This window comes from Oncorhynchus masou, chromosome 9, assembly GCF_036934945.1.
Source record: "Oncorhynchus masou masou isolate Uvic2021 chromosome 9, UVic_Omas_1.1, whole genome shotgun sequence".
NCBI classification, from domain to species: domain Eukaryota; kingdom Metazoa; phylum Chordata; class Actinopteri; order Salmoniformes; family Salmonidae; genus Oncorhynchus; species Oncorhynchus masou.
In genome coordinates, this window is record NC_088220.1 from 4,292,365 (window position 1) to 4,316,739 (window position 24,375).

Below are 24,375 nucleotides of genomic sequence, written 5' to 3' on the forward strand. Positions count from 1 at the left end.
GACTGGCACTGTTCTCACAGCTAGCTGATACAGGACAATGCTGACACCTAGTGATCATAAACATAGCTACACTCCACAAACAAGAGACAAAATGGAGCCTGTTCTTCAAATAATCGTTTACAATGCAATACTTCCTTCAGTTTCTTCTTCCTTCCCTCTTTGTATTTATTTTGTCAAAGGTATCACTTGGTAGATTTATCTCAGAGGTCAAGTATTCATGTTAAAATTGCGTTGAGCCTGCGACCCAGGCTTTTCTGTGTCTATACACTGTCATAGAGCATTTTAACTAACAGAGCAGCTGTGAGGAAAAATGGGGTTAACATTAACACTGTCGGGCCTAGTCCTGGACTAAACAGCATGATCAATGGAGAATCCAAGAGTAGGATTAATGTGTTTCCTGCTGGACTGGTCAGGAGATGAAGCCACAACATAACTACAATAGAACTAAAACATATCTGCAACAGCCTTCACACATAATAAAAACTAGAATTAAGACCCAACTAGACCGGGGGGATGTAATAATGACAACAAAGTTTTGAGGAAAATTCACAGGACTTGTTTTATTGGAGAATTCCAGAACATCAGACACATCAGAGAACCGCTCATCTAAAAAACAACAACATGTGTTTAAAAAACCAGCAAGATGGAGAGCTGTCACACACTACTGCGGTCGCCTAGGAGACACGCATGTCACTGTTACAGGGTCGCCTAGGAGACACGCATGTCACTGTTACAGGGTCGCCTAGGAGACACCTGCATGTCACTGTTACAGGGTCGCCTAGGAGACACCTGCATGTCACTGTTACAGGGTCACCTAGGAGACACCTGCATGTCACTGTTACAGGGTCGCCTAGGAGACACCTGCATGTCACTGTTACAGGGTCGCCTAGGAGACACACGTCACTCTGTCCAGAATGTTTCTCATGATCCTCTTCCTCTTTCTTATTGGACAACACACTTTCAACACGCTTAGAACATGTTTCATGTAAAAACAGGAACATTTAGACAAAGCAAGGGAACGCCAGGGAGAACCGTTAATAAACCAGGACTAAAGGTAGAACCCTAGGAGAACCAACTGTGGAGGAGGGTGGGCACAGTAACACAACTCACTATGGGACGGGACACGCTTTGCTTCCTACACAATCATGAAATGCTGTTTAATTAAAAAAGATTTTAGTGTGTTCATCTTGCCTGCAGACACTTTGTTGATATGACCACTGCAGATCTGCATTATATTACTCAGCTTTGCTTTGTGCTAAAAATCTGTACGGATAGTAGATAGTATACTTATAAAATCACTGATAAAAATATTCCTCTGTTAACAATATGCCTTGGAGGGGGACCACGAACACTGGGCGGGGGGGGGGGGTCGGCAGTGTTGCTACTCAGACTTGGCTTCCTCCTTCTCTGCCTCGGGAGCATCCTCCATCTGCAGGGTCAGAGGTTAGAGGTCAGTAGAGCAACCTGACATTCCTGTTGGTAGTTTCTCATCCTAAAACAGGAGCTTATCTCTGCCATCAAGCTGACAAATGTCTTCCAATGTCCCCTATGACCAGCATCTGGTCCTCTACAGTCCATGATGTCTTTATGACCAGCATCAGGTTCTCTACAGTCCATGATGTCTTTCTAGTTCCTCCTAGTAGTGTACATAAGCAATAAGGCCCGAGGGGGTGTGATATACGGCCAGTATACCACAGCTAAGGGCTGTTTGTACGCACAAGGCATCGCAGAGTGCCTGGATACAGCCTTTAGCCGTGGTATATTGGCCATATATCACACCCCCTCGGGCCTTATTGCTATTATAAACTGGTTACCAACATAATTAGAGTAGAAATAAATGTTCTCATACCCATGGTATAGGTCTGATATAACACGGATGTCAGCCAATCAACATTCAAATGTCAAAACACCCAGTTTATAAAGTAGTGTATAGTATAGTAATGTATAGTATAGCAGTGTAAAATGTGAATAGTACAGCAGAGTATAGTACAGTAGAGTATAGCAGCGTGTAGTATAGTAGTGCATATAATAGAAGTGTTTAGTAGTGATTAGCATAGAGGTCTGTAGTTTAGTAGTGATTAGCATAGTAGTGTACAGTGTATAGTAGTGTACAGTGTATAGTGTATAGTATAGGAGTGTATAGCATACAGTGGCATATAGTATAGTAGTGTACAGTATAGAAGTGTATAGTAGTGTAAAGTATAGAAGTGTATATTAGTGTATAGTATAGTAGTGTATAGTATAGTAGGGTATAGTATAGAAGTGTATAGTATAGTAGTGTATAGTATAGTAGTGTATAGTAGTGTAAAGTATAGAAGTGTATAGTAGTGTATAGTATAGTAGTGTATCAGTATAGAAGTGTATAGTATAGTATAGTAGTATAGAAGTGTATAGTAGTGTATAGTATAGTAGTGTATAGTATAGTAGTGTACAGTATAGTATAGTAGTATAGTATAGTATAGTAGTGTAGTGTATAGTATAGTATAGTGTGTAGTATAGTAGTGTATAGTATAGTAGTGTATAGTATAGTATAGTAGTGTATAGTATAGTGTAAGTATATAGTATAGTAGTGTATAGTATAGTAGTGTATAGTATAGTGTATAGTATAGTAGTGTACAGTATAGTGTATAGTGTATAGTATAGTAGTGTATAGTATAGTATAGTAGTATAGTATAGTGTATAGTAGTGTATAGTATAGTATAGTGTATAGTATAGTAGTGTATAGTATAGTAGTGTATAGTATAGAAGTGTATATTAGTGTATAGTATAGTAGTGTATAGTATAGTATAGTAGTGTATATTAGTGTATAGTATAGAAGTGTATAGTAGTGTAGTAGTATAGTATAGTGTATAGTATAGTAGTGTATAGTATAGAAGTGTATAGTATAGTAGTGTACAGTATAGTATATAAGTGTATATTAGTGTATAGTAGTAGTATAGTATAGTAGCAGTGTATAGTAGTGTACAGTATAGAAGTGTATAGCATAGCAGTGTATAGTATAGCAGTGTATAGCATAGCATAGTAGTGTATAGTATAGTAGTGTATAGTATAGAAGTGTATAGTATAGTAGTGTATAGTATAGTAGTGTATATAGTAGTGTACAGTATAGAAGTGTATATAGCATAGTAGTGTATAGTATAGTAGTAGTATAGTACAGTATAGAAGTGTATAGTATAGTAGTGTATAGTATAGAAGTAGTGTATAGTAGTGTATAGTATAGTAGTGTATAGTATAGCAGTGTATAGTAGTGTATAGTATAGAAGTGTACAGTATAGAAGTGTATAGCATAGCAGTGTATAGTATAGTAGTGTACAGTATAGTAGTGTATAGTATAGTATAGTATAGTAGTGTACAGTATAGAAGTGTATAGCATAGCAGTGTACAGTATAGTAGTGTATAGTAGTGTACAGTATAGAAGTGTATAGCATAGCAGTGTACAGTATAGTAGTGTATAGTAGTGTACAGTATAGAAGTGTATAGCATAGCAGTGTATAGTATAGTAGTGTACAGTATAGAAGTGTATAGCATAGCAGTGTATAGTATAGTAGTGTATAGTAGTGTACAGTATAGCAGTGTACAGTATAGAAGTGTATAGCATAGCAGTGTATAGTATAGTAGTGTACAGTATAGTAGTGTATAGTATAGAAGTGTATAGTATAGAAGTGTATAGTATAGAAGTGTATAGTATAGAAGTGTACAGTATAGAAGTGTATAGCATAGCAGTGTACAGTATAGTAGTGTATAGTAGTGTGTACAGTATAGAAGTGTATAGCATAGCAGTGTATAGTATAGTAGTGTATAGTATAGTATAGTGTATAGCATAGCAGTGTATAGTATAGTAGTGTATAGTAGTGTACAGTATAGAAGTGTATAGCATAGCAGTGTATAGTATAGTAGTGTATAGTAGTGTACAGTATAGAAGTGTACAGTATAGAAGTGTATAGCATAGCAGTGTATAGTATAGTAGTGTACAGTATAGAAGTGTATAGCATAGCAGTGTATAGTATAGTAGTGTACAGTATAGAAGTGTATAGCATAGCAGTGTATATAGTATAGTAGTGTACAGTATAGAAGTGTATAGCATAGTAGTGTGTATAGTATAGTAGTGTACAGTATAGAAGTGTATAGCATAGCAGTGTATAGTATAGTAGTGTACAGTATAGTAGTGTATAGCATAGCAGTGTATAGTATAGTAGTGTACAGTATAGAAGTGTATAGCATAGCAGTGTATAGTATAGTAGTGTACAGTATAGTAGTGTATAGCATAGCAGTGTATAGTATAGTAGTGTATAGCATAGCAGTGCACAGTATAGTAGTGTACAGTATAGAAGTGTATAGCATAGCAGTGTACAGTATAGTAGTGTACAGTATAGAAGTGTATAGCATAGCAGTGTACAGTATAGTAGTGTATAGTAGTGTACAGTATAGAAGTGTATAGCATAGCAGTGTACAGTATAGTAGTGTATAGCATAGCAGTGTATAGTATAGTAGTGTACAGTATAGCAGTGTATAGTATAGCAGTGTATAGTATAGTAGTGTACAGTATAGAAGTGTATAGCATAGCAGTGTATAGTATAGTAGTGTACAGTATAGTAGTGTATAGCATAGCAGTGTATAGTATAGTAGTGTATAGTAGTGTACAGTATAGTAGTGTATAGCATAGCAGTGTATAGTATAGTAGTGTACAGTATAGAAGTGTATAGCATAGCAGTGTACAGTATAGTAGTGTATAGCATAGCAGTGTATAGTATAGTAGTGTATAGTATAGAAGTGTATAGTAGTGTACAGTATAGAAGTGTATAGCATAGCAGTGTACAGTATAGTAGTGTACAGTATAGAAGTGTATAGTATAGCAGTGTACAGTATAGCAGTGTATAGCATAGCAGTGTATAGTATAGTAGTGTACAGTATAGAAGTGTATAGCATAGCAGTGTATAGTATAGTAGTGTACAGTATAGAAGTGTATAGCATAGCAGTGTACAGTATAGTAGTGTATAGCATAGCAGTGTATAGTATAGTAGTGTATAGTATAGTAGTGTACAGTATAGAAGTGTATAGCATAGCAGTGTATAGTATAGTAGTGTACAGTATAGAAGTGTATAGCATAGCAGTGTATAGTATAGTAGTGTACAGTATAGAAGTGTATAGCATAGCAGTGTATAGTATAGTAGTGTACAGTATAGAAGTGTATAGCATAGCAGTGTATAGTATAGTAGTGTATAGTATAGCAGTGTATAGTATAGTAGTGTATAGTAGTATAGAAGTGTATAGTAGTGTATAGTATAGTATAGTAGTATAGTATAGCAGTGTATAGCATAGCAGTGTATAGTATAGTAGTGTACAGTATAGAAGTGTATAGCATAGCAGTGTATAGTATAGTAGTGTATAGTAGTGTACAGTATAGTAGTGTACAGTATAGAAGTGTATAGCATAGCAGTGTATAGTATAGTAGTGTATAGTAGTGTACAGTATAGAAGTGTATAGCATAGCAGTGTATAGTATAGCAGTGTATAGTATAGTAGTGTATCAGTATAGTAGTGTATATAGCATGTACAGTGTATAGTAGTGTACAGTATAGAGTGTACAGTGTATAGCATAGCAGTGTATAGTATAGTAGTGTACAGTATAGAAGTGTATAGCATAGCAGTGTATAGTATAGTAGTGTACAGTATAGCAGTGTATAGTATAGCAGTATAGTATAGTAGTGTACAGTATAGAGTGTATAGCATAGTGTATAGTATAGTAGTGTGTATAGCATAGCAGTGTATAGTATAGTAGTGTACAGTATAGTAGTGTATAGCATAGCAGTGTATAGTAGTGTACAGTATAGAAGTGTATAGCATAGCAGTGTATAGTATAGCAGTGTATAGCATAGCAGTGTATAGTATAGCAGTGTATAGCATAGCAGTGTATAGTATAGTAGTGTATAGTATAGAAGTGTATAGCATAGCAGTGTATAGTATAGCAGTGTATAGTATAGCAGTGTATAGTATAGCAGTGTATAGTATAGAGGTCAACCTATTAATCAGAATGGCAGATTAATTAGGGCCGAGTTCAAGTTTTAATTACAATCGGAAATCTGTATTTTTGGACACCGATCTGGATGTTTTTTTACACCTTTATTTAACCAGGCAAGTCGGTTAAGAACACATTCTTATTTACAATGACGGCCTAGGAACAGTGTGTTAACTGCCTCGTTCAGGGGCAAAACAACAGATTTTTACCTTGTCAGCTCGGGATTCAATCTGGCAACCTTACAGTTAACTAGTCCAACGCTCTAACCACCTGCCTCTCATTGCACTCCACGAGGAGACTGCCTGTTATGCAAATGCAGTAAGAAGCCAAGGTAAGTTGCTAGCTAGCATTAAACCTATCTTATAAAAAACAATCAATCATAATCACTAGTTAACTACACATGGTTGATGATATTACAAGTTTATCTAGCGTGTCCTACGTTGCATATAATCGATGCTTTGCGCATTCGCGAAAAAGGACTGTCGTTGCTCCAACGTGTACCTAACCATGAACATCAATGCCTTTCTAAAATCAATACACAAGTATATATTTTTAAACCTGCATATTTAGCTAAAAGAAATCCAGGTTAGCAGGCAATATTAACCAGGTGAAATTGTGTCACTTCTCTTGCGTTCATTGCAGAGTCAGGGTATATGCAACAGTTTGGGCAGCCTGGCTCGCTGTGAACAAATTTGCCAGAATTTTAAGTAATTATGACATAACATTGAAGGTTGTACAATGTAACAGCAATATTTAGACTAATGGTTGCCACCCGTTAAATAAAATACGGAACGGTTCCGTATTTCACTGAAAGAATAATTGTTTTGTTTTCGAAATGATTCGACCATATTAATGACCAAAGGCTCGTATTTCTGTGTTATTATGTTAAAATTAAATCCGTGATTTGACAGAGCAGTCTGACTGAGCGATGGTAGGCACCAGCAGGCTCGTAAGCATTCATTCAAACAGCACTTTAGTGCGTTTTGCCAGCAGCTCTTCGCTGTGCTTCAAGCATTGAGCTGTTTATGACTCCAAGCCTATCAACTCCCGAGATGAGGCTGGTGTAACCGATGTGAAATGGTTAGCTAGTTAGTGGGGTGCGCGCTAATAGCGTTTAAGACGTCCAGCATGACCTGAGACTTGGAGTAGTTGTTCAGTATATGGTCTGCATGGGTAACGCTGCTTTGGGAGGCTGTTGCCCTCCATGTGTTCCTGGTTTGAGCCAGGGAGGTGTATAGCCAGAGATGAGATCCTATAGCTATACTGTTAGACTACGGCATGCTAAAGTGCCTGGTGTTCCATCCAATAGTCAAGACATATGCTAGCAAATGATATAGGCTGGAGTGTGTCAGCAGTTCCTAGCAAGAACCTAAGGCATTGATACCTGTATGGACTGGTATCATGTTAAACCTATTAATCAGACCTGAATCCAATTGAGCACATCTGGACATCATGTCTCGCTCCATCCACCAACGCCATTCATTGCACCACAGTTAACTGTCCAGGAGTTGCCTCTCATTGCACTCCACGAGGATGCTTTATGCAAATCCAGGCTGGGATTTGCTAGCACTTAAACCTATCTTAGAAATTCCATCATCAGGACTTTGCCCATGGTTGATGATATTACAAGTTTAAAGGTGTCCTAATTGCATATACATGTTTGATGCCTTTATTTTGACTTGTTTTAAATACATTTTTACATCAAAGTTAAAATCAGTGTAGTCATTTTAAACCATATTTAGCTAAAAGAAATTTAAACCAGGTGAAATTGTGTCACTTATTACAGATACAAAATGATAAAAGTTTGGGCATTTCAATTCCATTGATAATTTTTGTGTAACAGAATAATTAGACTAATGGTTGTCAGCACATTCGGAACTATGTAAAGAAAAAAAGTATATTTCAAAGTAATATATAGTAGTGTATAAAAGTGTTTAGTATCGTACAATATTCATTTTTTTGAGCAGTATATAGTCCTACTAGTGCACTGTTTATACTCCAAGCCTATCTAGATAGTACTATGACTGTATAGCAGTATAGTAGTGTATTGTACTATAAAGCATAGTACTATAATGTACACTTCTATACAGGGTACGCCTTCTGGCTGTACAGTATATACCATAGTACTGTACAGAAGGGTACTGTACTATACACTGTACTATATAGTACTATAAGCATCGTTATAGTGCACATATATAGTACTATCTAAAACTACTGTAATACTATGATGTACTGATATTCACTGCTCAAAAAAATGAAAGGGAACTACTAAACTATATACATATTGCACTTTAGATCTGAACATACTGAAACACTATTTATACAAATTGAACATATTTCTGATTTATGTTGAGGCTTACTATACAAAATTAACACAATAAGTGTATTCAGATTGGAATTGAATTACAATAAAAATTTCAAAGCCGATACCGATCTATTGGAGTCACAAAAAAATTAAAGTGGATTAACACTAGTCGGCTGATTTTTATTTTATTTAATATTTGTAAAATGACAATTACAAAATAGTGAATGAACAGTAGTGTTGTAACTTAATCAATAAAATCATCTATTTATTGCCTCAAAGCATAAATCAGTGAAACATGTTCATGTATTTGGTCTTAAATAGACCTGGACAAAAAGCATCCGCCAAGTGTTAGTACAGTGGAGTGTATAGTAGGATATACACTGAAAAAAATGAAAGGGAACACTAAAATGCAATATGTGCCAATGTAAGAAAGCTAACTTTACATAGTTGATGGCTCAGAAAATCACACAAAAATTATCAATGAGAACATGAAATGTAGGTCTGTTTGGTTCCTTTTAACATGAGACTTCAATATGATCCAGGTAAGAAGTTTTAGGTTGTAGTTATTATCCAGTGCCTATATGACCTCCCTCATGCTCATTTGCTCCTGATTTCCCAGACCTGGATAAAGCATCCGCCAACTGGACAGTCTGTGGAACTGTTCTTGATGGCACTTTGATGTCCCAGATGCCAGTGGATAACAGTCCATAGCATTGCCTTCCTCTTGCAGGAACTGCTGCATTCCAGCCACATGAGGTCTAGCATTGTCCAGGAACACATTCGCACCAGCGTATGGTCTCACAGGGGGTCTGAGGATCTCATCTCGGTACCTAATGGCAGTCAGGCTACCTCTGGCGAGCACATGGAGGGCTGTGCGGCCTCCCAAAGAAATGCCACCCCACACCATGACTGACCCACCGCCAAACCGGTCATGCTGGAGGATGTCTCAAACGCTATTAGCGCGCACCCCGCTGATTAGCTAGCTATTTCACATCGGTTACACCAGCCTCATCTCGGGAGTTGATAGGCTTGGAGTCATAAACAGCTCAATGCTTGAAGCACAGCGAAGAGCTGCTGGCAAAACGCACTAAAGTGCTGTTTGAATGAATGCTTACGAGCCTGCTGGTGCCTACCATCGCTCAGTCAGACTGCTCTATCAAATCAAAGACTTAATTATAACATAATAACACACAGAAATACGAGCCTTTGGTCATTAATATGGTCGAATCCGGAAACTCATTTTGAAAATATAACGCTTATTCTTTCAGTGAAATACGGAACCGTTACGTATTTTATTTAACGGGTGGCAACCATAAGTCTAAATATTCCTGTTACATTGTACAATGTTATTATATTATTATTATTATATTATTATATTATTATATATTATATTATATTATTATTATATTATTATTATTATATTATTATATTATTATTATATTATTATTATATTATGTTATTGTACAATGTTATTATACAATGTATAATGTTACAACAATGTTATGTCATAATTACGCAAAATTCTGGCAATTTTTTTTGCAACGAGCCAGGCTGCCCAAACTTTTGCATATACCCTGACTCTGCAATGAACGCAAGAGAAGTGACACAATGTCACCTGTTTAATATTGCCTGCTAACCTAAATATGCAGGTTTAAAAATATATACTTGTGTATTGATTTTAAGAAAGGCATTGATGTTCATGGTTAGGTACACGTCGGAGCAACGACAGTCATTTTTCATGAATGCGCAAAGCATCGATTATATGCAACGTAGGACACGCTAGATAAACTAGTAATATCATCAACCATGTTAACTAGTGATTATGATTGATTGATTGTTTTTTATAAGATAGGTTTAATGCTAGCTAGCAACTTACCTTGGCTTCTTACTGCATTCGTGTAACAGGCAGGCTCCTCGTGGAGTGCAATGAGAGGCAGGTGGTTAGAGCGTTGGACTAGTTAACTGTAAGGTTGCAAGATTGAATCCCTGAGCTAACAATGTCAAAATCTGTTCTGCCCCTGAACGAGCCAGTTAACCCACTGTTCCTAGGCCGTCATTGAAAATAAGAATGTGTTCTTAACTGACTTACCTAGTTAAATAAAGGTGTAAAAAATAAAAAACACATTTTTAAAAATCGACCAAATCGGTGTCCAAAAATACAGATTTCCGATTGTTATTTAAACTTGAAATCGGCCCTGATTAAATCGGTCGACCTCTAGTACTAACCCCAAAAAACACGTTATATTCTTCAAAGTAGCCACCCTTTGCCTTGATGACAGCCTTGCACACTCTGGAATGCATTGGAATTTAACAGGTGTGCCTTGTTGAAAGTTAATTTGTGGATTTATTTTCCTTCTTAATGTGTTTGAGTGGAACACCGTTTGGGTCTTTGCGTGGCAAAAAAAGATACACAAATAAGCTTTTAATTTGACACGTCCCAACAACACAACTCTATTGTAGAATGTTGTGTGTGCTGAATTTTCCCGTGCAAGCCAAGTGCCACCATTACGATCACTGTCAAAGCTGTACAATATGTCGTTGGTAATAAGGCATTATTTATTCCACCGAATGGGAAAACGTCCTTGTGAAATTAGATCAGGATCAAACATGTTTGCTAATATCTTTGATACAGATGTTATCAGCAACTTCTGGGGTAATTAGCTAGCTTTAGCTTGGTACCCAGCAAGCACCAATAGAACCAGCCTGAAAACAATGACCAGTACAAACAGCAGTCATTTTCAATATTCTTAACATTGATTTTGGAATCCTTGTGAGTAAGTATTAGCTAGGTAGCCACTTGTTGTTCTCCTATTGAAATAACTAGCGAACCAGCTACTTCATCATGTTGCCAAAAACTAAGGTTATAAGCAGCCAGCTACAATGGCTCTACCGGACTGGGTTATGTGTTGTGAAGCGAGCCACAATAAGGAATAGCCACAATAGTGGACTCTGCTGTTCGCCTTCAAAATAAAAGTTTATCTTTGATGTAGAAGGTTACAATTGGTGGAATCATGCCATATTTATAATAGATCATGTTAAACAAGGTTGGTGTTGGAATGTGGAGCAATGAAATGGGTTATCGGTCTACTCGGTGACACCCACAGAAGTCAATTGTGAAGAGTTTACGCAAATATTAGCGTCATAGCTCTTATTGCGCGACTTTGACTGTGGGAAATCACCTCCCCAGTCAGCCTATTATGCGTATTGACACCTAACGATTGGGGATGATCAATGAAATGGATTATCAGTCTACTCAGTAGCCCGGTGATTGTTTTCCCCAAAGTCCTTCTCAAGAGTTATCAGGCTCCAAAACATCCACGTTGTATTGTTTTGCTCCTGGAATAGTGTTCAATACACTTCGTAGGTTGACTGATACAATATACGTGGCTCACATCATAGTGGTTTCAGAGTCCCTCGATAAGAGCTACGACGCTAATGTTCTCTGTCACTGAGTAGACTGATACCGCATGTCATTGTTCCACAACCCATAGCTAAGGCTGTACAGTGAAATAAGGATGTCCTCAATGAAATTCTAAAGTACAATACATCCAGTGTGATTTCAACAGATTTGACAAATTATTATTTTGTTGAATTTAGATAAGAACATTCCAACCTCATTTAGCATGATCTATTCCATTATGTCATGATTCCACTATTTGTATTATTTGCATTACTTTCATTGAGAGACGTTTATTTTCAAGGTAAACCGCATATCACTATTGTGGGTAATCCGTACTGTGGCTCGCTTCACATTAGGTGGGTCTGACCACCATTAGTGAAATAAGAACTGTCTTATAAATTAGGTGTATTTTGGATGATGACACTTAGCTAGCTAACTATAGCTTAGCACTTAGCTAGCTAACTATAGGAAGAACATTGTTTGCATCCATCAGCGAGCTAGCTTTTTATGACCAGCACTGTCCAGAGCTAGAGGAAATGTGTCTGCACTCGTGTGGTAGACGTACACGAGACAAACCTTTACCAGCATCATAGCATACGTATCGGTGAATCATTGTGACATATGAAATACGAGTGAGTGTAATCAATGTGTGATAACTACGTCAAAAATGTATGAACGCGTTCAATTATTCTGACATGCAGTCAGGTCCTGATTTGTCAACAAGCTTATTTGACACGTCAAAGTGTTATTTGAAGTGTATCTTTTTTCACATGCAAAGACCCAAAACGGCGTTCCATAAATCAGTTGTATTGTGACAAGGCAGGGGTGGTAAACAGAATATACCCTGTTTGGTAAAATATCAACTCCACCTTATGGTAGAACAGTTCAAATAAGCAAAGAGAAACGACGTCATTACTTTAAGACGGGGTGGGCAAACTTTTTGGCTCGAAGGTCACTTTGGGATTTTGAAAAACAACGGAGGGACGCATATTTTGGGGGACCAATTGTTTGTTAATATCAATTTGCCTCGGCCTCCAGTGGTTTAAGGCGCAGTGGTTTAAGGCACTACATAGCAGTACTTGAGGTGTCACTACAGACCCGGGTTTGATCTCTGGCTGTGTCACAGATAGCTGTGACTGGGAGACCTATGAGGCGGCGAACACTTGGCCCAACGTCGTCTGGCTTAGGCAGGCCAAGATTTCCTTGTCCCATCGAACTCTAGCTACTACTGTGGCGGGCCAGGCGCATGCACACTGACACGGTCGCCAGGTGTACGGTGTTTCCACCGACACATTGGTTAAGTGGGCATTGTGTCAAGAAGCAGTGCGGCTGGGTCATGTTTCGGAGGACGCACGGATCTTGACCATCGCCTCTCCCGAGTCCGTGCGGGAGTTGCAGTGATGCGACAAGACTAACTACCAATTGGATACCATGAAATTGGGGATATTTAAAAATAAATGTTTTATGTCTCGCGGGCCAGATTGAAGTGGCCAGCTGCCCGGATTGAAGTGGCCAGCGGCCCGGATTGAAGTGGCCAGCGGGCCGGATTGAAGTGGCCAGCGGGTCGGATTGAAGTGGCCAGCGGGTCGGATTGAAGTGCCCAGCGGGTCGGATTGAAGTGCCCAGCGGGTCGGATTGAAGTGCCCAGCGGGCCGGATTGAAGTGCCCAGCGGGTCGGATTGAAGTGCCCAGCGGGTCGGATTGAAGTGCCCAGCGGGTCGGATTGAAGTGCCCAGCGGGTCGGATTGAAGTGCCCAGCGGGCCGGATCGGGGCCGGATTGAAGTGCCCAGCGGGTCGGATTGAAGTGCCCAGCGGGTCGGATTGAAGTGGCCAGCGGGCCGGATTGAAGTGCCCAGCGGGCCGGATTGAAGTGCCCAGCGGGTCGGATTGAAGTGGCCAGCGGGTCGGATTGAAGTGGCCAGCGGGTCGGATTGAAGTGGCCAGCGGGTCGGATTGAAGTGCCCATTTTTGGTTCCAGCCACCGTGTCTTTGTAAGACGCAGAGGTGAACGGATGATCTCCGTATGTGTGGTTCCCACCGTGAAGCATGGAGGAGGTGTGATGGTGCTTTGCTGGTGACACTGTCTGTGACATACTTAGAATTCAAGGCACACTTAACCAGCATGGCTACCACAGCATTCTGCAGTGATACGCCATCCCATCTGGTTTGGGCTTAGTGGGACTACAATTAGTTTTTCAACAGGGCAATGACCCAACACACCTCCATGCTGTGTAAGGGCTATTTGATCATGAAGGAGAGTGATGGAGTGCAGCATCACTTGACCTGGCCTCCACAATCACCCGACCTCAACCCAAATGTGATGGTTTGGGACGAGTTGGACCGCAGGTGGCTACTTAAAGAAATAATTTATTTTATTATATATTTTAGATTCTTCTAACACTCTTTTGGTTACTACATGATTGCTTATGTGTTATTTAATAGTTTTGATGTCTTTACTATTATTCTACAATGTAGAAAATAATTAAAATAAAGAAAAATTAGGTGTCCAAACTTTAGTACAGTGGTGTACAGTACAGTATGGCAGTGTACAGTATATAGTACAGTAGTATGCAGTACAGAATGGCAGTGTACAGTATATTGTAAAGTAGTGTACAGTAGTATGTAGTACAGTATGGCAGTGTACAGTATATAGTACAGTAGTGTACAGTATAGTAATGTATGTTACCTGGTTGGTCTTTGCATCTCCGTTCTCAGAGTGGTTCTCCTCAGCGGCCTCTGCGTTCTCCTTCGCTGCTGCCTTCTTAGTTTTCTTCTCCTCCTTCTTGTCGTTCACAGCCTTCTCTTTCTGGATGGGGGGATGACAGACATTATCCTTCACATTATCCTCATCTATACTGGGCTCCCGAGTGGCACAGCGGTCTAAGGCACTGTATCTCAGTCCTTGAGGCGTCGCTACAGACCCTGGATCGATTCCAGGCTGTATCACAACTGGCCGTGATTGGGAGTCCCATAGGGACATCATTGACCCAGCATCGTCTGGGTTTGGCCGGTGTAGGCCGTCATTGTAAATAAGAAATTGTTTTTAACCGACTTGCCTAGTTAAACAAAGGTTACACTTAACAATGTGAAAAAGATATACCATGCCTGCTCTTTCTAGACAGGGGCGTATAGTTCTGTTTTTTTGTGATGCTTCTGGGATTTGTAGTTCTGTAATGTGATTGCTCTAGAGTTCTATACCGAACAAAAATATAAACACAAAATGTATAGTGTTGGTTCCATGCTTCATGAGCTGAAATAAAAGATCCCAGAAATGTTCCATACGCACAAAAAGTTTTTTCTCTCTCAAAACAGCATGATAATTACACAGGTGAGCCTTGTGCGTGTGACAATAAAGGCCACCTTTTTATTTTGGTCACACAACAATGCCACAGATGTCTCAAGTTGAGGGAGCGTGCAAATGGCATGCTGACTCCAGGAATGTCCAACAGAGTTGTTGCCAGAGAATTGAATGAGAATTTCTCTACCATAAGCCGCCTCCAAAGTCGCTTTAGAGAATTTGGCAGTATGCCCAACCTGCCGCACAACCACATGTAGCCACATCAGCCCAGGACCTCCACATCCGGCTTCGTCACCTGCGGGATCATCTGAGGAGTGGAAGGGGGTACTGAGGAGTATTTCTGTCTGTAATAAAGACCCTTTGGGGGAAAAACCAATTCTGTTTGGCTGGGCCTGACTCCCGAGTGGGTGGACCTAGCTCCCAAGTGGGTGGGCATATGCTCTCCCAGGCCCACCCACAGCTGCACCACTGCCCAGTCATTTGAAATCAATAGATTAGGGCATAATGAATTTATTTCAATTGACTGATTTCCTTCTATGAACTGGAACTGTAAAATCTTTGAAATTGTTGCATGTTGTGTTTATATTTTGGTTCAGTACATTATGTACAACCCTGGAGTTTGAAGTTCTGTAATGTGACTGCTCTAGCGTTTGTAGTTCTATTATGCGCAACCCTGGGGTTTGTAGTTCTGTTCTCTTGCCTTGGCTGGTTTCTCCTTCTTGGCCTTGGGTTCAGTCTTGGCTGGGGCTGGTTTCTGGAGGGAGAGAACAAACATCAGCCTCATGTGTTCTACAACCACTGATCATTCCTAGTTCTACTGCCCAATAGGCACTAGGGCTTCAGATCTACTGACCAGTAGGAGCTAGGGCTTCAGTAGGACTTTACTGAGATTTATCAACTGGTTCAGAGTTCTGTAACCTGTTAAATATGTCATACATGTGGAATTAGCAGTCATGTCAAATCAAATTGTATTCGTCACATGCTGAATACAACAGGTGTAGTAGACCTTACAGTGAAATGCTCACTTTAACCAACAATGCTTTAAGAAGTTAAGAAAAAATAGAAAATAAAAAGTAACAAATAATTAAACAGCAGCAGTAAAATAACAATAGCGAGCCTATACACAGGGGGTACCGGTACAGAGTCAATGTGGAGGCTATATACAGGGTGTTACGGTACAGAGTCAATGTGGAGACTATATACAGGGTGTTACGGTACAGAGTCAATGTGGAGGCTATATACAGGGGGTACCAGTACAGAGTCAATGTGGAGACTATATACAGGGTGTTACGGTACAGAGTCAATGTGGAGGCTATATACAGGGGGTACCAGTACAGAGTCAATGTGGAGACTATATACAGGGTGTTACGGTACAGAGTCAATGTGGAGGCTATATGCAGGGGGTACCGGTACAGAGTCAATGTGCGGGGGTACCGGTACAGAGTCAATGTGCGGGGGTACACGTTAGTTAGGTTATTCGAGGAGGTAATATGTACATGTAGGTAGAGTTAAAGTGGCTATGCATTGATAATAAACAGAGAGTAGCAGCAGCGTAAAAGAAGGGTCTGGGTAGCCCTTTGATTAGCTGTTCAGGAGTCTTGTGACCTGAAGCTGTTAACCTCTTGATGCTCTGGGGGCGCTATTTCATTTTTGGATGAAAAACGTTCCCGTTTTAAACAAGCAGCATTGTGACGTATTTGTAGGCAGAACATTGGAAGATTGACCGTAAGAGACCACATTTACCACGTGTCCGCCCGGTGTCCTGCGCCGAAATTGGTGCGCAAAAGTCAGCTGCAAGTATTTTTCCATGGGATTCAGAGAGGAAAGCATGCTTCCACGAACGATATATCAATGGAGAGATATGTGAAAAAACACCTTGAGGATTGATTCCAAACAACGTTTGCCATGTTTCGGTCGATATTATGGAGTTGGGCGTGCTATATAGTGGCCTCCAACTGCTCTTAAAAACCTCTTGATACTCCCCATCCCGTATCCGGGATCGTGAATAAAGCCTCAGGCTCATTAGCATAACGCAACGTTAACGATTTCTGAAAATCGCAAATGAAATGAAAATAATATGCCTGCTCTCAAGCGCATCCTTTTCTTAACAACACTGTCATCTCAGATTTTCAAAATATGCTTTTGAACCATAGCAAATTAAGCATTTGCGTAAGAGTATTGCAAGCTAGCTTAGCATTTTGCGTAGCATTTAGCACGCAACATTTTCACAAAAACCAGATAACCAAATAAATAAAATAATTTACCTTTGAAGAGCTTCGGATGTTTTCAATGAGGAGACTCTCAGTTACATAGCAAATGCGCAGTTTTTCCTGAAAGAATCTTTGTGTAGGAGAAATCGCTCCGTTTTGTACATCACATTTGGCTACCGAAACGAACCGAAAACGTCAAACTTTTTCCGAATTAACTCCATAATATCGACCGAAACATGGCAAACGTTGTTTAGAATCAATCCTCAAGGTGTTTTTTCACATATCTCTTCATTGATATGCCATTCGTGGAAGCATGCTTTCCCCTCAGAATCCCATGGAAAAATACCAGCAGCTGAAAATGACGCACCAATTTCGACGGAGGACACCGGGCGGACACCTGGAAAATGTAGTCTCTTATGGTCAATCTTCCAATGATATGCCTACAAATACGTCACAATGCTGCAGTCACCTTGGGGAAACGATAGATCGGGCAGGCTCATTCCTCTCGCATTCACAGCCATATAAGGAGACAATGGAAAACAGAGCCTCAAAAATCCTGCTCATTTCCTGGTTGCCGTTTCATCTTGGTTTTGCCTGTAGCTCCCGTTCTAGGGCACCCATAGACAATATCTTTGCAGTTCTGGAAAATTCAGAGTGTTTTCTTTCCAAAGCTATCAATTATATGCATAGTCGAGCATCTTTTTGTGACAAAATATCTTGTTTAAAACGGGAATGTTTTTCATCCAAAGTCAGGTGATTATCGTTGTCTCTGATTGGGAACCATATTTAGGCAGCCATATTCTTTGTGTGTTTCGTGGGTGATTGTCCTTAGTGTCCTTGTTCCTGTCTCTGTGTTAGTTTTCACTAGTATAGGCTGTTTTGGTTTTCGTTACGTTCTTTGTTTTGTAGTATTTGTATTGATTCGTGTTTACGTTTGTTGATTAAACATGGATCGCAATCTACACGCTGCATTTTGGTCCGACTCTCCTTCACCGCATGAAAACCGTTACACCTTCACTCATGCTGCCAAACTTACCCTAGTAAAACTGACTATCCTACCGACCCTAGACTTTGGCGATGTCATCTACAAAATAGCTTCCAACACTCTACTCGGCAAACTGGATGCAGTCTATCACAGTGCCATGCGTTTTGTTACTAAAGCACCTTATACCACCCACCAGTATGCTCTAGTCGGCTGGCCCTTGCTACATATTCGTCGCCAGACCCACTGGCTCCTGTTCATCTATAAGTCTTTGCTAGGTAAAGTTCCGCAATATATCAGTTCACGGGTCACGATGGCAACACCCACCCGTAGCACGCGTTCCAGCAGGTATATCTCACTGATCATCCCCAAAGCCAACACCTCATTTGGCCGCTTCTCCTTCCAGTTCTCTGCTGTCTGTGACTGGAACGAATTACAAAAATCGCTGAAGTTGGAGACTTTTATTTCCCTCACCAACTTTAAACATCTGCTATCTGAGCAGCTAACTGATCGCTGCAGCTGTACATAGTCTATCGGTAAAAAGCCCACCCAATCTACCTACCTCATCCCCATACTGTTTATATTTATTTACTTTTCTGCTCTTTTCCACACCAGTATCTCTACCTGCACATGTTCATCTGATCATTTATCACTCCAGTGTTAATCTGTTAAATTGTAATTATTCACTCCTATGGCCTATTTATTGTCTACCTCCTCATGCCTTTTGCACACACTGTATATAGACTTTCTTTTTTCTACTGTGTCATTGACTTGTTTATTGTGTTATTGGCTTGTTTATTGTTTACTCCATGTGTAACTCTGTGTTGTCTGAGTCACACTGCTTGGCTTTATCTTGGCCAGGTCGCAGTTGTAAATGAGAACTTGTTGTCAACTAGCCTACCTGGTTAAATGAAGGTGAAATAAATAAAATAAAAAATAGTAATACATGTGTAATTACCCGGCAGAGACCATACATATGTAATTACCTGCTGTATATATACAGACAACACACGTGTAATTACCTGCTGCATGTATGTATGTATGTATGTATGTATGTAGACAACACATGTGTAATTACCTGCTGTATATATACAGACAACACACGTGTAATTACCTGCTGCATGTATGTATGTATGTATGTATGTATACAGACAACACATGTGTAATTACCTGCTGTATGTATGTATGTATGTATGTATGTATGTATACAGACAACACATGTGTAATTACCTGCTGTATATATACAGACAACACATGTGTAATTACCTGCTGTATATATACAGACAACACACGTGTAATTACCTGCTGTATGCATGTATGTATGTATGTATACATACAGACAACACATGTGTAATTACCTGCTGTATATATACATACAACACACGTGTAATTACCTGCTGTATGTATGTATGTATGTATGTATGTATGTATGTATGTATGTATGTATGTATGTATGTATACATACAGACAACACATGTGTAATTACCTGCTGTATATATACAGACAACACATGTGTAATTACCTGCTGTATATATACAGACAACACACGTGTAATTACCTGCTGTATGTATGTATGTATGTATGTATGCATGTATGTATGTATGTATGTATACAGACAACACATATGTACCGTAATTTCCGGACTATAAGCCACTACTTTATTCTCACTCTTTGAACCTTGCGGTTTATTCAATGACACGGCTAATTTATGGATATTTCCACTTTCACAAGATTCATTCCGCCAGAAACTGAGCACCGTCACATAATGTGACATAAATCGAGCTCAAACTTCCCATCATTCTGATTACGGTAGTCATTTTGTCACCCTCATCATGGCAAAGACACGGAGAAATGCATATGATGCAGCTTTCAAGTTGAAGGCGATCGATCTGGCTGTTGGAAAAGGAAATAGAGCTGCTGCACGGGAGCCTGGCCTCAATGAGTCGATGATAAGATGTTGGAAACAGCAGCGTGAGGAACTGACTCAGTGCAAAAAGACAACAAAAGCTTTCAGAGGGAAGAAAAGCAGATGATCCGAACTAGAAAATGAGCTTGAAGACTGGGTCAACACACAGAGAGCAGACGGCCGAGGTGTTTCAACTGTGCAGATCCGACTGAAAGCCAAAACAATCTCCACCGCAATGAAGTTTGAGGATTTTAGAGGTGGACCATCGTGGTGTCTAAGATTTATGAGACGTAAAGGCCTGTCCATCAGGGTACGGACGAGTCTGTGTCAGCAGCTCCCTCCCGACTACGAGGAAAAGGTTTCAAACTTCGGCAAATTCATTGATGCAAAGATAGCGGAGCATTCCATCGGCCCGCACGACATCATAAATATGGATGAGTTTCCTCTGACCTTTGACCTGCCTCTCACTCGAACTTTCAACAGGAAAGGCGAATCATCCGTCACGCTGAAAACACCTGGACATGAAAAAACACACTTCACCTGTGTTCTGAGCTGCACGGCATCGAGAGAAAAGCTTCCAACGATGTTGATTTTTAAACGCATGACGATGCCAAAAGAAAAATTCCCGAGAAGAAGAAAGGATGGATGACGGAAGGCCTAATGCATGAATGGCATACGGAGTGTTACGGCAAGCGACCGGGAGGATTCTTTCACAAGAACAAGGCATTGCTCGTGTTGGACTGCATGAGGGCCCACATAACAGATTCTGTGAAAGAAGCCATCAAGAGGACAAACTCAATTCCAGCAGTGATTCCTTGACATCAGTGTAAATCGTGCATTTAAGGTGGCGCTCCATCTTCAGTGGGAGGCTTGGATGACAAGTGGGGAGAAATCCTTCACTAAAACGGGCCGCAGGCGAAGAGCATCTTATGGTCAAGTCTGCCAGTGGGTCCTGACAGCGTGGAGTATTGTCAAAAAATCCACGATCATCAACGGGTTTCGAAAGGCTGGACTGCTGCGTGTTGAAGGGGGCATTATGAGCTCAGCGGGGTATTTTCCTCCGGATGAAAGTGACGAGAGCGACAATGAAAACGATCCAACATCGGATGAACAAATTCTGAGGCTATTCAACTCCGACACCGAAGGAGATGACTTCAGTGGTTTCAGTGCACAGGAGGAGGAAGATGGTGACCAATGACTTTCTTGGTAGGCTACTGTTTACTGCCATTTTATTTATTTTTGTTACAAGCCATGTTTCATTTAAAGGCTGTGTAAAGGTCATTTGTTTCAATGTACCGGTAGGCACCTGCGGCTTATAGACATGTGCGGCTTATTCATGTACAAAATACATATTTTTTAATAATTCAGTGGGTGCGGCTTATATTCAGGTGCGCTTGACAGTCCAGAAATTACGGTAATTACCTGCTGTATATATACAGGCAACACGTGTAATTACCTGCTGTATATATACAGGCAAAACGTGTGTAATTACCTGCTGTATATATACAGGCAACACGTGTGTAATTAACTGCTATATATACAGACAATACATGTGTAATTACCTGTTATATATACAGACAATACATGTGCTCTCTCCACTGGCTTCCAGTTGAAGCTCGCATCCGCTACAAGACCATGGTGCTTGCCTACGGAGCTGTGAGGGGAACGGCACCGCAGTACCTCCAGGCTCTGATCAGGCCCTACACCCAAACAAGGGCACTGCGTTCATCCACCTCTGGCCTGCTCGCCTCCCTACCACTGAGGAAGTACAGTTCCCGCTCAGCCCAGTCAAAACTGTTCGCTGCTCTGGCCCCCCAATGGTGGAACAAACTCCCTCACGACGCCAGGACAGCGGAGTCAATCACCACCTTCCGGAGACACCTGAAACCCCACCTCTTCAAGGAATACCTAGGATAGGATAAGTAATCCTTCTCACCCCCCCCCCCCCCTTAATGACTTAGATGCACTATTGTAAAGTGGCTGTTCCACTGGATGTCATTAGGTGAATTCACCAATTTGTAAGTCGCTCTGGATAAGAGCGTCTGCTAAATGACTTAAATGTAAATGTAATTACCTGCTATATATACAGACAATACATGTGTAATTACCTGTTATATATACAGACAATACATGTGTAATTACCTGCTATATATACAGACAATACATGTGTAATTACCTGCTATATGTAATTACCTGCTATATATATATATATATATATATACAGACAATACATGTGTAATTACCTGCTATATATATATATATATATATATATATATATATATATATAATATATACACACACAGACAATACATGTGTAAAGTGTAAAATGATTGCAGCTGAGGATATAGACGCGTCATTAGGTAGTGTACAGGTTAGACGACGCGTCACAAGGTAGTGTACAGGTTATACGACGCGTCACAAGGTAGTGTAGAGGTTATACGACGCGTCATTAGGTAGTGTACAGGTTATACGACGCGTCATTAGGTAGTGTACAGGTTAGACGACGCGTCACAAGGTAGTGTAGAGGTTATACGACGCGTCACTAGGTAGTGTACAGGTTATACGACGCGTCACTAGGTAGTGTACAGGTTATACGACGCGTCACTAGGTAGTGTACAGGTTATACGACGCGTCACTAGGTAGTGTACAGGTTATACGACGCGTCACTAGGTAGTGTACAGGTTATACGACGCGTCACTAGGTAGTGTACAGGTTATACGACGCGTCACTAGGTAGTGTACAGGTTATACGACGCGTCACTAGGTAGTGTACAGGTTATACGACGCGTCACTAGGTAGTGTACAGGTTATACGACGCGTCACTAGGTAGTGTACAGGTTATACGACGCGTCACTAGGTAGTGTACAGGTTATACGACGCGTCACTAGGTAGTGTATAATGTCTGTATCGTAGCTGGTCTCACCGCTGATAACCGGGCGGATCTCCTCTGGGGCTGCAACAGGAAGAGAAAACATGTCACCACAGAAAAACACACACGCTGTCAGAGATCAACTATGATGAAACTGAGCTGACAATACGAGTTAATTTATTGAATATTAATTATAGGGGATGAGTTGTAGTCGAGGATCTCTGTCTTACCTCCTCCTTGGTGTCCCCAGCGGCTCCCTGCTGAGGGCAAACACAAACAACAACAAATAAACAACTTTTATTACAACAACAACACTTTATTGGCCTTTATAAGAGCAGGCAACAGTCTACGGTGGCTCAAATTACATATTTCTTCACTGTCAGGGAAGACCCCAGATAACTTTTCAATTTCAAGAAAAAAGTAAAAATGTCATAGATAATGTTAAAATAAAGGTGTTTTTAGACCCATTAGATGGAAGTGTAATGCAATATTTGAGTTTTGTTAACAGTTTATGTGTTTTGGGACCAGTAACACTGAAAGTTGGGGTCCTAAAGTATCTGTCTCTCTTTCTCCACTCTCTCCATCTCTCTCTTCTGTCTATGAGCTCAGGCAGGATTTGAAAACTCGCGCGGGACGGAATAAGCAAGAGGGAGGAGCAGAGTTAAGCCTCCGCAGCGCCGCCCGGCGGTAGAGACACGACACTGCAGCCACCTGGGACCATGAACAAAGACAAAAAATATACATTTTTATCGAAATACGACGACGATTGCATCTTTTAACGATCAGAATTTAAACTAGGGATACGAACGAATATTCTCGGGGCCAATTTGGGCGGATTGAGGGGAAAATGTCTGTAACTGAAGCGTTTCTGTTCGGTAGGTCGAAGAAGAGAGGAAGACTTGGGCTGCAAAGCATGGCTGCGGGTTGTGCTTTAACTACATGGAGACAGACTTCTGGCTTCCCAAAGGACAGCGACCGCCGGGGGGAAAGCAGCCTTTTAAGCCCACAAGCAATCAGAAAAAATATTCATTTAAAACACACAAAAAAATACATATTATTTATGAAAATACCCTCCAAATAAATACCATAAATTCTCAAAAGAAATAGGTTTATAATTAACTAATCGTTGGAGAAGCGATGGCTCTCTACATTCATTTGCACGCTATACCTGCTTTTCTTATTTCACAATCCTCTCTAAATAGTCACCAAACTACGTACCTTTCTCTTGGGCATGTTGGATTCTTGTAGATTCTCTTTCAGATGGAACTATAAAGTGTTTAGCTTGCTAGCTGTTGTGAGTTAGGTGCATGTGAAGCCAAGTGTCTGCTGCTGCCTGGTCCGTGTAGTAAACACACAGGAACAGCCACCAGACTGGCTGAATGGGGGGAGG

General features: G+C 40.4%; 1 protein-coding gene across 2 annotated transcripts; it reads right to left on the bottom strand.

The window, feature by feature from the left end:
- Positions 1-533: 533 nt before the first annotated feature.
- On the bottom strand, positions 534-24,351 carry LOC135545436 (non-histone chromosomal protein HMG-14A-like). Of its 2 annotated transcripts, none has more exons than XM_064973047.1 (6): positions 24,204-24,351; positions 23,216-23,242; positions 23,040-23,069; positions 15,720-15,773; positions 14,408-14,527; positions 534-1,429 (listed from the first exon to the last, which is right to left on the bottom strand). In XM_064973047.1, the coding sequence occupies exons 1-6, from the start codon at positions 24,216-24,218 to the stop codon at positions 1,382-1,384; spliced, it is 294 nt and encodes a 97-aa protein (XP_064829119.1). In that variant the 5' UTR covers positions 24,219-24,351; the 3' UTR covers positions 534-1,381. The 2 variants fall into 2 exon arrangements, with proteins under 2 accessions (XP_064829119.1, XP_064829118.1); XM_064973046.1 differs by having other exon boundaries at positions 23,216-23,245.
- Between the last annotated feature and the right edge of the window lie 24 nt (positions 24,352-24,375).

Excerpts from the sequence above, each read along its gene's own strand:
- LOC135545436 (XM_064973046.1), bottom strand. Across the intron at positions 15,774-23,039 it reads GATCCGCCCGGTTATCAGCG|AAACCAGCCCCAGCCAAGAC; the intron begins GTGAGACCAGCT and ends CTCTCCCTCCAG. Across the intron at positions 1,430-14,407 it reads GAGATGCAAAGACCAACCAG|ATGGAGGATGCTCCCGAGGC; the intron begins GTAACATACATT and ends CTGACCCTGCAG.